This window comes from Cnephaeus nilssonii, assembly GCF_951640355.1.
Source record: "Cnephaeus nilssonii genome assembly, chromosome: 15".
Lineage (NCBI taxonomy): Eukaryota > Metazoa > Chordata > Mammalia > Chiroptera > Vespertilionidae > Cnephaeus > Cnephaeus nilssonii.
Window position 1 is genome coordinate 61,142,538 of NC_137086.1, and position 12,893 is coordinate 61,155,430.

Here is a 12,893-nt window from a genome sequence, read left to right on the forward strand (position 1 = left end):
AGACAGTGTATGCTTAATTTCTGACTGGTCCTTTTCCATTTCTTTTGCCTTCTCATTAAGGTCCTTGAAGGTCTCACTAAGTTCCTCGGAGGTCTCTTCAAGTTTCTCAAAGGTTTTTAGAAGATTCTTAAGTAACCTTATAAATGTGGTTCTGAACTCTGTGTTGTCCAGTAGTTTACTTTCCTCCATCTCTCCTATTCGTGACATGCTTGTATGTTTCCACATTTTGGCTGCCTCCCTGTGTTGATGGAGTGGCTTTGTGTGGTCAGTGACCTATAGGGGCCAGTAGCTCAGCTTCCCCAATCACCCGAGGTGGTCGCTCTTGGTATACCCTTTTGTGGACTGAGTGCAAAGTCTTAGTGTAGTTAAGCCTTGATTGCTGTTGGAGGAATTGACCTCCAGACCAATTGGCTGTGAGGACCCGCTGTGTCTATAATGGCAGAACTGCTGTGCTGGAGACCTGGTTATGGTACAGGCTTTGTTTCAGTGGGGCTTTGGTGTTCCCTGAGTCCACCTCCCGTATGTGTCACTTGTGAATGTGAGGAATTGAAATCTGGTGTCTCGCACTGACCACTAGGTACCCTGGCTTCTGAATCTCCAATGGGGTGCAGTTCAGCTGCTGTCTGAGGCCACCCTGCAGGTGCTACAGCCAGAACCACAGTTCTCTCCTCCCTGCTTTAAGCTTGGAGGTTTTGGAGCTGTCTGTACCGGGTTGCAAGTTTACTAGATTAAACTGACTGCAATAGAGAAGGCCATTCATATGCAAAAGCCGCTGCTTGGAGCTTGGGTGTGTTTGTAGGTTGTGCAGGGCGGAGTCTCAGGGCATCACTAGGCTAGGGCATGGCAGACAGCGATGGCTGGCAGTGAGCCTTCTCTGCCTCTCCGCCGCGTTCCCGCGTCTTGCTCCCCAGCACAGCAGACCAGGTCCCTGTGTCTCGCACCCCAGCACAGTAAACACTTATTCTTGCACGCAGCTCTATAATCAAGCGACCCTCACTTTCCGACCCGCTGGCAGCCAGCCCAGCTTCTCCCCAGAAGCTGAATTTCAGAGAGGTCGGGAGTTAATCTCTCTTCGGGTTGAAGAAAGCAACGCCCGCCGCCAACCGGCTCTGCCAACAGCCCATAGCACGTGCGCACCCCCGTACCTCAGTTTTTCAGTGTTTGTGCCCTGAGTGCTCCGTCTAGTTGTAGGAGCTTCCGCTCAGCCAGCTTTCCCGTGGTTCTGGGTGATAAACATTTTGTCTTTTAGTTGTATATTTGAAATTGTTGTGGACGGCATCAGTTCAGATGTTTACCTACGCCGCCATCTTGGATCTCCCACATTTGTGAATTATAATGAACAACATAAACCAATTAACAAAAACAGATCCAGAGACAGAGAAACATCGTCAGATGCTCAAACCTCAAAGGGAAGGTAGAGGAGGGTGGGGGTAAGGGTGAGAGTTCAACCAAGAGACATGTATGCATGCATATAAGCAATAACCAATGAATGCAGACAACAGAGGGTGAGAGTGAGGGCAGGACTGGGGGTGGGAGGGCAATGGGGGGATAACCACACATTTGTAATACCTTAACCAATTAAAAAAAACAACAAATAAACGTTCCTCTTGTGAAAGCAACTTGCTAGGCTTGTATCTCTTATGGATTTGGAGCATGAACTTCTTTTCCCCCACGCTATGGGGAAAGTGAGAAAATCTGGTCCAATGTGGTGATTCTCTGGAACACATAACAGAACCAGAGAAATTCCCACAAGTTAGATGGCTCAGGAGTCACACTAATAAAGCCTGGAGGCACAAAATTACTAAGCAATTAAACTAGGCTCCATAAATGCAACAAAAGGGATTACTTTAAACCAGGGGTGGGGAATCTTTTTTCTGCCAAGGGCTATTTAGATATTTATAACATCACTTACGTGCCATACAAAAATATCAACTTAAAAATTAGCCTGCTATATTTGGTCAAACATTTAATTAACACAACCCTAATGCCTTGACAGAGCCAGACCAAATGATTTCACAGGTCTTATGTGGCCCACAGGCCAGATATTCCTCACCCTGGCTTTAAACAGTAGAGTAATGATTTATAAAAGACCAGTATGGCCAGGCTGGTATGGCTCAGTAGTTAAGCATTGACCTATGAACTAGGAGGTCATGTTTTGATTCCCAGTCAGGACACATGCCTGGTTTGCAGGCTTGATCACCATTAGGGGATGTGCAGGAGGCAGCCAATCAATGATTCTCTCCAACATTGATGTTTCTATATCTCTCACCCTCTCTGAAATCAATAAAAATATATGTTTTTTAAAAGATCAGTATTTTGTAAAAGATTAAAATTATAAATAAAGGAAAATGTCCATAAAACAATATAGCAGCACAGGAAAAGTTAGAACAATATGAAAAATCCTATATAATAAAAGCCTAATATGCTAAGTGTCCAGTCGTCTGTTCAACCAATCAAAGCATAATATGCTAATGATATGCTAAGGCCACTCAACTGCTCACTATGATGTGCACTGACACCAGGGGGCAGACAGTCAACCAGTTGCTATGACATGCACTGACCACCAGGGGGCATATGCTTGACTGGTATGTTAGCTTGCTGCTAGAGTCCAGTCGATCAGGACTGAGCAAGACAGGCCAGACACGCCCTGGAGCCCTCCTGTAGTCCCTCCCCACTGGCCAACCTCCCACATCCTTCCCCAGCCTCGATTATGCATCAGTGGGGTCCCTTGGCCTGGCCTGTGCCCTCTTGCAATCCAGAACCCCTGAGGGGATGTCAGAGAGCCAGCAGAACGACCAGTCACTATGATGCACACTGACCACCAGGGGAAGACACTGAGTGCAGGAGCTGCCCCCCGATGGTCAGTGTGCTCCCACAGGAGGAGCACCACTCAGTCAGAAGCCAAGCTCATGGCTGGTAAGTGCAGAAGCGTTGGCAGAAGCCTCTCCCACCTCTGAGGCAGCACTAAGGATATCCAATTGGAGCGGGCCCAAGCCGTCAGTCAGACATCCCCTGAGGGCTCCCAGACTCCAAGAGGGTGCAGGCTGGGCTGAGGGATGCCCTCTCCAAGTGCACGAATTTCATGCACTGGGCCTCTAGTAATCAAATAAAACTATATAAATGAAAAATATATATACTAATAAAAAATAGGCAGAGTAAACAGAGTAGACAAAACTAAAGAGAGAATTTGTAAAATAGAAAATATAGTTGAGGAAATTACCCTGAATGTTTCAAGAGTCCCAAGCAAATACAAATGCATCCATAGGTGATGCATTCCTATTTTTAACTTAGGTAATGGTTATGAGTGTTTGCCTTATAATAATTCACTAAACCATAATGGGATTTTGTGTGCGTGCGTGTGTGTGTGTGTGTGTGTTTTATCGTATCTAATAAAGAGGGAATATGCAAATTGACCATCACACCCAACAAGATGGCTACGCCCACAGCATAGGAGGGGTTCCTGTAATAAGCCTTAATGAGCAATCAGCAGGAACCTGAGGCTGCATGGCACTCGGCCGGGCCAGGGGACCTGAGGTTGTACCCCCTGCCTCGTGAGGCTTGACAGGGGACCTCAGGCCATGCGTGATTTTGAGGTGCACGTGGGTGGGCGGGGACTTGACTCTGGTTCTGTGGTGCACCCCAGACTCTGACAGGAGGAAGATTGTCATATACATTTTACTAATTTTCTTTCATCTCTGACACTTCTATTATAGAGAAAGGGCAAATAGCAATATTAAAATATTTCCTCTAATTCATTCCCTTTTAATGTGCATGAATTTCATGCACCGAGTCACTAGTTTTATAATAAAAAGTTATTTCTAAAAACCCAGTTCTTTCTTAGATATATCTATACCCAGCTAAGTAATCACTAGATATGTACAGCAAAATGAAGGCATATTAAGACAAAGACAGAGTTTACTGTTCACTGATCCTTGCTAATATATATATATATATATATATATATATATATATATATATATATATATATATATATATATAAAGGATGCACTTCAGAAATAAACTGAACTCACAAGAAAAGAATAAGATGTAAGAAGAAACAGTGAGCAGAGAAAACAGGTAAGCATGTAAGAAAATCTAAACAAGTATTTAATTTATAAAGTGACGATCATAACTAAAATAATGATTAATTTGAAGAAAGATAAAATATGGTGGGACTAAAATAATAAGCAACACTAAAATATAAAATGAGATGGAAAACTGAAGTTAAGACAGTCTAATGTTCTTGAAGTGGTCATGACAATCAAAAACATAATGGTTAATTTCTGACTCTGTTAAATCATTATAGAATTTTAAAATGTCAGGGTAAAAACCATTAAGAGAATATAAATACTATAGGTAACTTCTAGACCATTTGGAGGAAATGAAATAACATCATCTTAATCATTTAAATAGAAGATAGGAAAGGAGGGGGAAGAGCAAAGAGAAATTATCATAGAAAGAAAAATGCAGACAGTAAGATAAGAGAAATAAATAAAAATATATCAGCAATCATAATATACAGATTTAACTCTCCAGGTAAAAATCAGAAACTCTGGAACCTGCGGGGCGGGATGGAGCCGATGGGCAGCGGTGGCCCTTCCCCCAGGCACCCACCTTCGTGCCCAGCTGCAGGTGGCCAGAGTGAGCAGGCAGGAGGGAGAGTGCGCGGCGGGGGCTGGATCTCCGCGGCCTAGCGGATGGCAGCCCCCGCCCGAGCACTGCCTGTGGACCTGTATCTGTTTTTTGAAGTTTGCGGCATATGTTGGGGGTTGATTGGGATATAAAATGGGTGTTTAGAAGCAGGGCTCCCTCTGGGGAAGTGGGGTCTAAGGTGGTAGAGGAGGACAGGGTGACCCCAGAGGCCTGGAGAGGTGGAAAGACAGCGTTTGTCAGCTGGTTGGGTTTGTGCTGTGCCGGGGCAGGTGCTGGGGAAGAGGCTCCGGGTTCCCTGAGCAACCTGGGTGGATCCCCAGGCGGACCAGGTTAGGAAGCCTGAGGAAAGCGGGCTGAGAGAGACAAATGAGTAGGCAAAAAGGAACCAAGTTTCTTTCTCCTTCACTTCTCAAAAAATGTGTTGTATTTATGATTTGTTTATATGTTGCTCTGCTGTCCCAGTTCCAGAATGAAGGGATTCTTCAAAACGTCACGATTCTCACTACAATGAGGATGGTACTTTCCACAGCTGGAACTCACGTTCATGCCATGAGAGACCCTGTCCGAAACAGAGTCTAGCAAGTATGTGTAGATTGGTGGCTCTCTGGGAGATATGGCTGTCATATCAAATTTGTCAGAATGCACAATTTGTCTGGAAAATGAAAGCAAACATTTCTCACGATGTTTAAAATCTCTTGTAATGTGTTATTTCTTTGCACTATTTGTTGTTGTTGTTTTTAATATACTTCTTTATTGACTTCAGAGAGGAAGGGAGAGGGATAGAGAGATAGAAACATCAACGATGTGAGAGAATCACTGATCAGCTGCCTCCTGCACGCCCCCCACTGGGGATCGAGCCCATAACCTGGGCATGTGCCCCTGGCCGGAATCGAACCCGGGACCCTTCAGTCCGCAGGCTGACACTCTATCCACTGAGCCAAACCAGCTATGGCTCTTTGCACTATTTGACTCTGAAGTCAGTCTCCCTCCTTAACTCATTAAAAGTTGCTATATTAAAAATTTATTGAGAACAAAGCTTGTTCAATCAGTTGAATTTTATATTGATAAGAATTTTGTCTTTTCCTTAAAATTCATCTGAGAGAAGAGTCCCCCTCCCTCAGTGTTCTGGTCACCTGTCCGGCTGCCACTGCCGTTGCTATGATTACTGTCACTAGACTGCTGGGCCGGGCAGCAAAGATGGAAAACACACAAATAGCAGGGGCTTCTATGCTCTGGCTGTCGGGCTCATCCCCATTCCTCACTCCAGCAAGCGAGGCTTTGCCGGGAGCTGATTGTCCGTCTCCTGTGCAGTTCCCAGGCCCATGCTGTCTCTGAGCCCAGAGGGAGGAGAATGGGGCCTCCACCAGTTTGGTGGTGTTTGAGTTCTGGTTTCCTTCCCAACTCCCTGCTCCCATTTATTGCTTCGAGTCCTCAGATGCTGCCCAGGCCTCTGGCTGCCCTCAGCGGGAGGAGGAGGAGGCAGAGCCACCCTGTCTGACCAGAACCGAGCTGCGCAGGCCTGTTGTGATTCTCTGCACAGCACTGTCACCACCCAGTACCCCTGTCTATTGGTTCATCCGCATGTGTGTCCCCATCCCTGCCTCTCCCCAGGATGTCGCTTTCGGGAGAGCAGTCACTTGGTCCACACACTGTAGGCACTCAAGTCATGCTTCAAATGATTGAATCTAGTCTCTCAGGCATAGAGACTTTGGGACAACTGCTTTTATCTTTTACTAGAGGCCCGGTGCATGAAATTCGTACACTGGGGGGGGGTGTCCCTCAGCCCAACCTGCACCCTCTCCAATCTGGGACCCCCCCCCCCTGTGGGATGGAGCCTAAACGGGCAGTCAGACATCCCTTTCACAATCCAAGTCTGCTGGCTCCCAACTGCTCGCCTGCCTGCCTGATTGCCCCTAACTGCTTCTGCCTGCCAGCCTGATCACCCGCTAACCACTCTCCTGCCAGCCTGATCGATGCCTAACTGCTCCCCTGCCAGCCCGATTGTCCCCAACTGCCCTCCCCTGACAACCCAGTCACCCCCAAATGCCCTCCCCTGCATATTCCCTCTTTATTAGATTGGTTTTTTCTTTAACATATTGGACATCCCTAACTGGTTTGGCTCAGTGGATGGAGCATCAGCCTGCAGACTCAAAGGTCCCAGGTTCGATTCGGGTCAAGGACATGTACCTTGGTTGGGGCACATACCCAGTGGGGAGTGTGCAGGAGGCAGCTGATCGATGTTTCTCTCTCATAGATGTTTCTAGCTCTCTATCCCTTCCCCTTCCTCTCTGTAAAAAATCAATAAAATATTTTTTTAAAAATAAATATTTAATGAGAAACCAAGATGGTGGCAAAGGTAAACAACTAAACTGCCGCCTCGCACAACAATTTCAAAACTACAACTAAAAGACAATATGTCTATCACCCAGAACCACGGGAAAGCTGGCTGAGTGGAAGTTTTACAACTAGAAAGAAAGAGAAAGGAGAACAAACACTGAAAAGCTGAGGTATGGAGGCACATGAATTGAGCTGGTGGTGGGCAACTGGGCGTGCAGCTTTTTTTTCAACCCGAAGGGAGACAAGCTCCCGATCACTCTGAAATCCAGTTTCTGGGGACACGCGGGGGACCCAAACTCCTACGGGGAGAAGCTAGACTGTCGGCCATCGGGTAGGAAAGTAAAGGTGACTTTTTTGCAGAGGTGCGCCCAGCAATCATTGTTTACTGCGCTGGAGCACAGGATGCGGGGACTTGGAAACGCAGAAAGGCAGAGAAGGCTGGCTGGTAGCCATCGCTGTTTGCCACGCCCTAGCCCAGTGACGCCCTGAGACCCCGCCCTGCCCTGAGACCCCGTCCCACCCAGAGGCCCTGCCCCGCACCGTCTACAAACCCGTCCAGGCTCCACACAGCGTCTTTTGCATATAAATGGCCTACCCTGTGGCAGCTTAACCAAATAAACTGCAGCTCCAGTCAGACTGCTCCAAAACCGCCAAATCCCAAGTAAAGAGGAAAAAACTGTAGTTCTTGCTATAGATCCTGCTGGGTGGCCTCAGACAGTAGCTGACCTGCACCCCATTGGAGATCCAGAAACTAGTGTATATAGTGGTCTGTGTGAGACAACACCAGATTTCAACTACTCTCATAAGGGACACATTCAAGAGGCAGACTCAGTGAGCACCAAAGCCCTACTGGAACAAGTCCTGCCCCATAAACGTATCCCCAGCACAGCAATTCTTCCATTATAGACACAGCGGGTCCTCACAGCCAATTGGCCTGGAGGTCAATTCCTCCCAGTGACACCAACAACAATCAAGACTTAACTACAACAAGGCTGTACACACAGTCCACAAAGGGGTTCACCAAGAGTGTCCACCTCAGGTAACTGGGAGGCTGACCCATTGAACCATATAGGACACCGAGCACACAAAGCTACCCTACCAACTCAGGGAAGCAGCAAAAATGGGGAGACAAGGAAACAGATCACAAACGAAAGAAATGGAGGAGAACAAACGACTGGACATAGAGTTCAAAACCACGGTTATAAGGTTTTTCAAGAATTTCCTAGAAAAGGCCGATAAATTTAATGAGACCCTTGAGGATATGAAAAAGGACCAACTAGAAATTAAACATACACTGACTGAAATAAAAAATATTATACAGAGACCCAACGGCAGACTAAAGGAACACAAGAATCAAGTCAAAGATTTGGAATACAAAGAGGCAAAGGACATTCCTCCGGAGAAGCAAGAAGAGAAGAGAATCCAGAAAGTTGAAGATAGTGTAAGAAGCCTCTGGGACAACTTCAAGCGTACCAACATCCGAATTGTGGGGGTGCCAGAAGAAGAGAGAGAGCAAGATACTGAAAACCTATTTGAAGAAATAATGACTGAAAACTTCCCCCACCTGGTGAAAGAAATAGACTTACAAGTCCAGGAAGTGCACAGAACCCCAAACAAAAAGAATCCAAACAGGACCACACCAAGACACATCATAATTAAAATGCCAAGGGCAAAAGACAAAGAGAGAATCTTACAAGCAGCAAGAGAAAAAACAGTTAGTTACCTACAAGGGAGCACCCATACAATTATCAGCTGATTTCTCAACAGAAACTATGCAGGCCAGATGGGAGTGGCAAGAAATATTCAAAGTGATGAATAGCAAGAACCTACAACCAAGATTACTCTACCCAGCAAAGTTATCATTCAGAATGGAAGGGCAGATAAAGAGTTTCACAGATAAGAAAAAGCTAAAGGAGTTCATCACCACCAAACCAGTATTATATGAAATGCTGAAAGGTATTCTTTAAAAAGAGGAAAAAGAAGAAAAAAGTAAAGATAAAAATTATGAACAACAAATACATATCTATCAACAAGTGAATCTAAAACTCAAGTGAATTAAAAATCTGATGAACAGAATAAACTGGTGAATATAATAGAACCAGGGGCATAGAATGGGAGTGGATTGATAATTCTCAGGGGGAAAGGGGTGTCTGTGTGGGGGGTATGGGAAGAGACTGGACAAAAATCATACACCTATGGATGAGGACAGTGGGGGGGGAGGTAAGGGCAGAGGGTGGGGTGGGAACCGGGTGGAGGGGAGCTATGGGGGGGAAAAAGGAGAAACAATTGTAATAATCTGAACAATAAAGATTTATTAAATTTTAAAAAATAATAATAAATAAATATTTAAGATACCTCCATATCTGCCTGGCTGGTGTGACTCAGTGGTTGAGAACTCAGGCTGCTGCAGCTGGCAGGGGATCGTGCCATGGGGGTGCCATGCCCCTGCCAGGCTGAGACCCCAACCCAGGCTGCCTGCGCTGGCAGGGGATGTGGCGTGGGGGTACAGGGGTTGTACCGTGGGGGTGCAGTGCCCCTGCCAGGCTGAGACCCCAGCCAGGGCTGCCACCGCTGGCAGGGGATCGCGGCATGGGGGTGCAGGGGATCAGCCATGGGGAGTGAATTTGTTTTTGTTTATTATAAAGGGTCAAGGGGGCCTCTGGACAGCATTCTGCCAGGCCACTTACGCTGCAGGCTCTCAGAGGCAGCCCTCCCTGAGACTGGGGGACTCCATGGGGCTGAGAGGACTGGGCACCGCCATCTTGTGGCTATGGGTGCTGCCATTTTGTCATGGAGTGATGGTTAATTTGCATATTGCTCTTTTATTAGATAGGATTACTCCTCCTCAAACTCTCTTCCCACCATAAATTGCTTTTCACACCTTTCAGAGAAGATTTCTTGGTCACCTGACAAGGGGCAGGAGGCCAGGGGAAATCCTGAGGGGCCTGGGGAAGGAAGGGACAGGTGTAGCCATTAGGCGGCCTCCATTGAAAGGTTAGAAGGAGGCATTCCGGTTAACCGTGGAGGGAACTTGCTACCTCCGCAGGCGAGCGGTTCCGAGGAATGTGGGCTTCAGATGAACTGGACCCAGGGATCACACAGGGGCCAAGGACCTCGATCCTGTGTTGTCAGCTCTGTTCCTCACTGTCCCTGCATTGGCTTCATTCTAACCTCGCTCAGTGCTGCCTCACACACGGGGCTGCCTCTAGAGGGAGGACTCAGGGAAGGCCGTGCAGAGACGCCTACCTGGGAAGGGCTCGCAAAGCTGGGAGCCTTTCCTGCTTCCCCGAAGTGGCCTCTTTGAAAGGACAAAGTTCTGCCAGGCAATCTGCTGGCAAAGCCAGACACACACGAACAGGTTAAGGTCCAGCCTGCCTCCAGAGCCGGAAAAAAGCTGCAAGACACAGGACCGGACCCTGAGTTTGAGCTGAGTCCCACAGTGACTCCGCCTGGCATTGCGGCCGCAGACCTGGCTTCGTTCGGCGGGAGTCGCAGCCCTGAGCCCCTTCCCACCTGGAGGCACAGCCCTTCCTGGCCCTCACTCCAGGCTGCACCCAGCCCGCCTCCCTGCCCAGTCTATTGATCAGCCATCAAACACCCAGACTCGGACAGCAAGCCTGGGTGCTGAGGGGACCAGGCTATCTAACCCACCCGCTAGAGAGCGAATACGGGGAGCTCAGACCGTGAGGGCCCATCCAAAACCCAGTCCATATTATGAGGTGCCCCAAGTCAGGTAGCGAGGTGCGGGGAGGGGGCCGCGGGCGGGGAGGAATGCCCACTGTGGTCCATGGCCGCCTGCTCTGCGCAGGCCCAGTGCTGGGACATCGCAGGCCACAGCGCTGCTGGGTTTAATGTAACCGCAGCCGTGACGGGCCCTGCAGCGGGCACCTTCCCTCTGGTTCCTTCCTTCGCGGTTCCTCTGTGGGATCCGTCCCCTGGGGCGCTGATAGGACAGAGAGCCTGTCGGGGCTGCCCCCCCGCCCCCACCGCCTGGCGCTGTGCCAGGGCATCGGGTGCTCCGGGACACACCCCAACAGGGGCGCGAGGGGCGGCTCTGCGCTCAGAAGCCCGTGCGCAGGAAGAGGGTGCTGTCGCGGACTCGGTTTTGAGGAGCAACCCAAAGCCGCCAGGGGACAAGGGGACAGCCGGCTCTGACCCCCTCCGGCCCCCCTCGGAGGACGTTCACGCGGAGGAAGCTGAGCCGGCCACGCACAGGACCCCCAGTGAGGCAGACAGACACAGACAGACAGACAGCCTCAGCCGGGACAGACAGACAGACAGACAGCCTCAGCCGGGACTCCCAGCTCCGTCCCTTTCACGAAGGCCCCAGGGGCCTCTGGTTCGGTCTCAAACCTGCTCTGCCCGCCCGCACGTGGTGTGTTCTGTACCTCAGGGGGCTCCTGTGAGCTCTGCCCTCCTCACACCATGAAACCCTGAGGGCAGAGGCTGTTCCTGCTCTTTGGTACATGCGCCCCCGCGCCGTACCAGCACCCAGACCGTCCCAGCACCCAGACCCGATGGACAGGACACTCTAGCAGTTAGAAGACACCAGGAGGCTGTGCGGAGTGGGTTCCTCATTTACAGTTCAGAATCCCTGCCCTGACCGCTGGGCTGACTCATTCCCCAATACCTGAACTTTGTTTTTATTTTGTTGTGTGTGTTTTTAATATATTTTTTTTACAGAGAGGAAGGGAGAGGGATAGAGAGTTAGAAACATCAATGAGAGAGAAAGATCAATCAGCTGCCACTGGGGATGTGCCCGCAACCAACTTACATGCCCTTGACCGGAATCGAACCTGGGACCTTTCAGTCCGCAAGCCAATGCTCTATCCACTGAGCCAAACCGGTTTCGGCTGAACTTTGTTTTTTGAAGGAGCACCTATTAAATGGACATAAAAAGATACAACTAACTTCTTTCTTACATCTAATTAGGTTAAATCACATTCAAATATTAGACTGAGTGAAGTGGTTAACAACACAACTTTCTCAAATAGGTTGTGCTGATTTCCCCTTCATTTCACATCAATTCTATTAGCAATGATCATACATTTCTATATTCCAGACACTAGACTCTTAAAGACATATGACCTGTACATATCTCCTGCCATCCCCTGGGTTGTATAGTCACTTTCTTCAATAATCATAATTCAGCTTTTGATAAAAATCTTGCTTTTATACAAATCTATAAGTACAGTCAACTTACATTTGTTAGTTGGTTTTTGAAGAAATTTAAAATTAGGTATAACAGTATTCCTTATAACAACTTATTTATTAAAAGATTCACATGACCAGATAGGTATTTCTTATAGAATGTGGTCTACACAAGGACGAGTAAAGCTAAGTTCGACGTGACGGTTACTTCTGGCTGCACTTCATGGGGGCAGCACGGTGGGCAGCGGAGGCCGTGAGCCACCACTCTCAGGCTGCTTTCTGTCTCATTTCACCCAGGAAGTCATAGGTCTGCTCTGAAATGTCAAAAGGCTCATGGACACCCTCTGGTGACAGCAGAGCTTGGAGGGCGCCCTGGTTTTCTCGGTTTTGCTTCAGGAAGTCAGCGATGACTTTCCACCGCGCGGCCTCAGTCTCTTCTTCTGCCCACCTGAACGGGGGCAGGAGTGTGGAGTGGAGCAGGGGCACCGCGCAGTCGTGGTAAACGAGGAGAAACGCAGCCTTCAGGAACGCTGTGTCTCTCTGGGAAAACACCACAAGTAACTGTGAGTGGATCTGCATCACTAAGTGTTAAATTCTGAAAGCCATCACAGCTGGGCGGAGGTGCCACAGGGCCTGGCGGGGCGGGTCAGGCTCTGCACCAGGGAGGCAGCAGGAAGCAGCCCCTCAGTGGGAGCGAGTCACCGAGTCACATGGAGCAGAGGGGCTGCGGGTGACTCCTCGAGACCAGGGCT

General features: G+C 48.6%; 1 protein-coding gene across 5 annotated transcripts in view; it reads right to left on the minus strand.

Moving 5' to 3' along the window:
* Positions 1 to 12,117: 12,117 nt before the first annotated feature.
* Positions 12,118 to 12,893, minus strand: part of NPHP1 (nephrocystin 1) — a 107,882-nt gene continuing 107,106 nt past the window's right edge. For 4 of the 5 annotated variants that reach the window (XM_079792103.1, XM_079792102.1, XM_079792101.1 and 1 more), the window contains one exon: positions 12,118 to 12,681. In XM_079792103.1, the coding sequence (XP_079648229.1) occupies positions 12,409 to 12,681 (273 nt within the window). In that variant the 3' untranslated portion in view covers positions 12,118 to 12,408. The remainder of the gene's footprint in view (positions 12,682 to 12,893) is intronic. The other variant, XR_013814633.1, reaches the window with a different exon arrangement.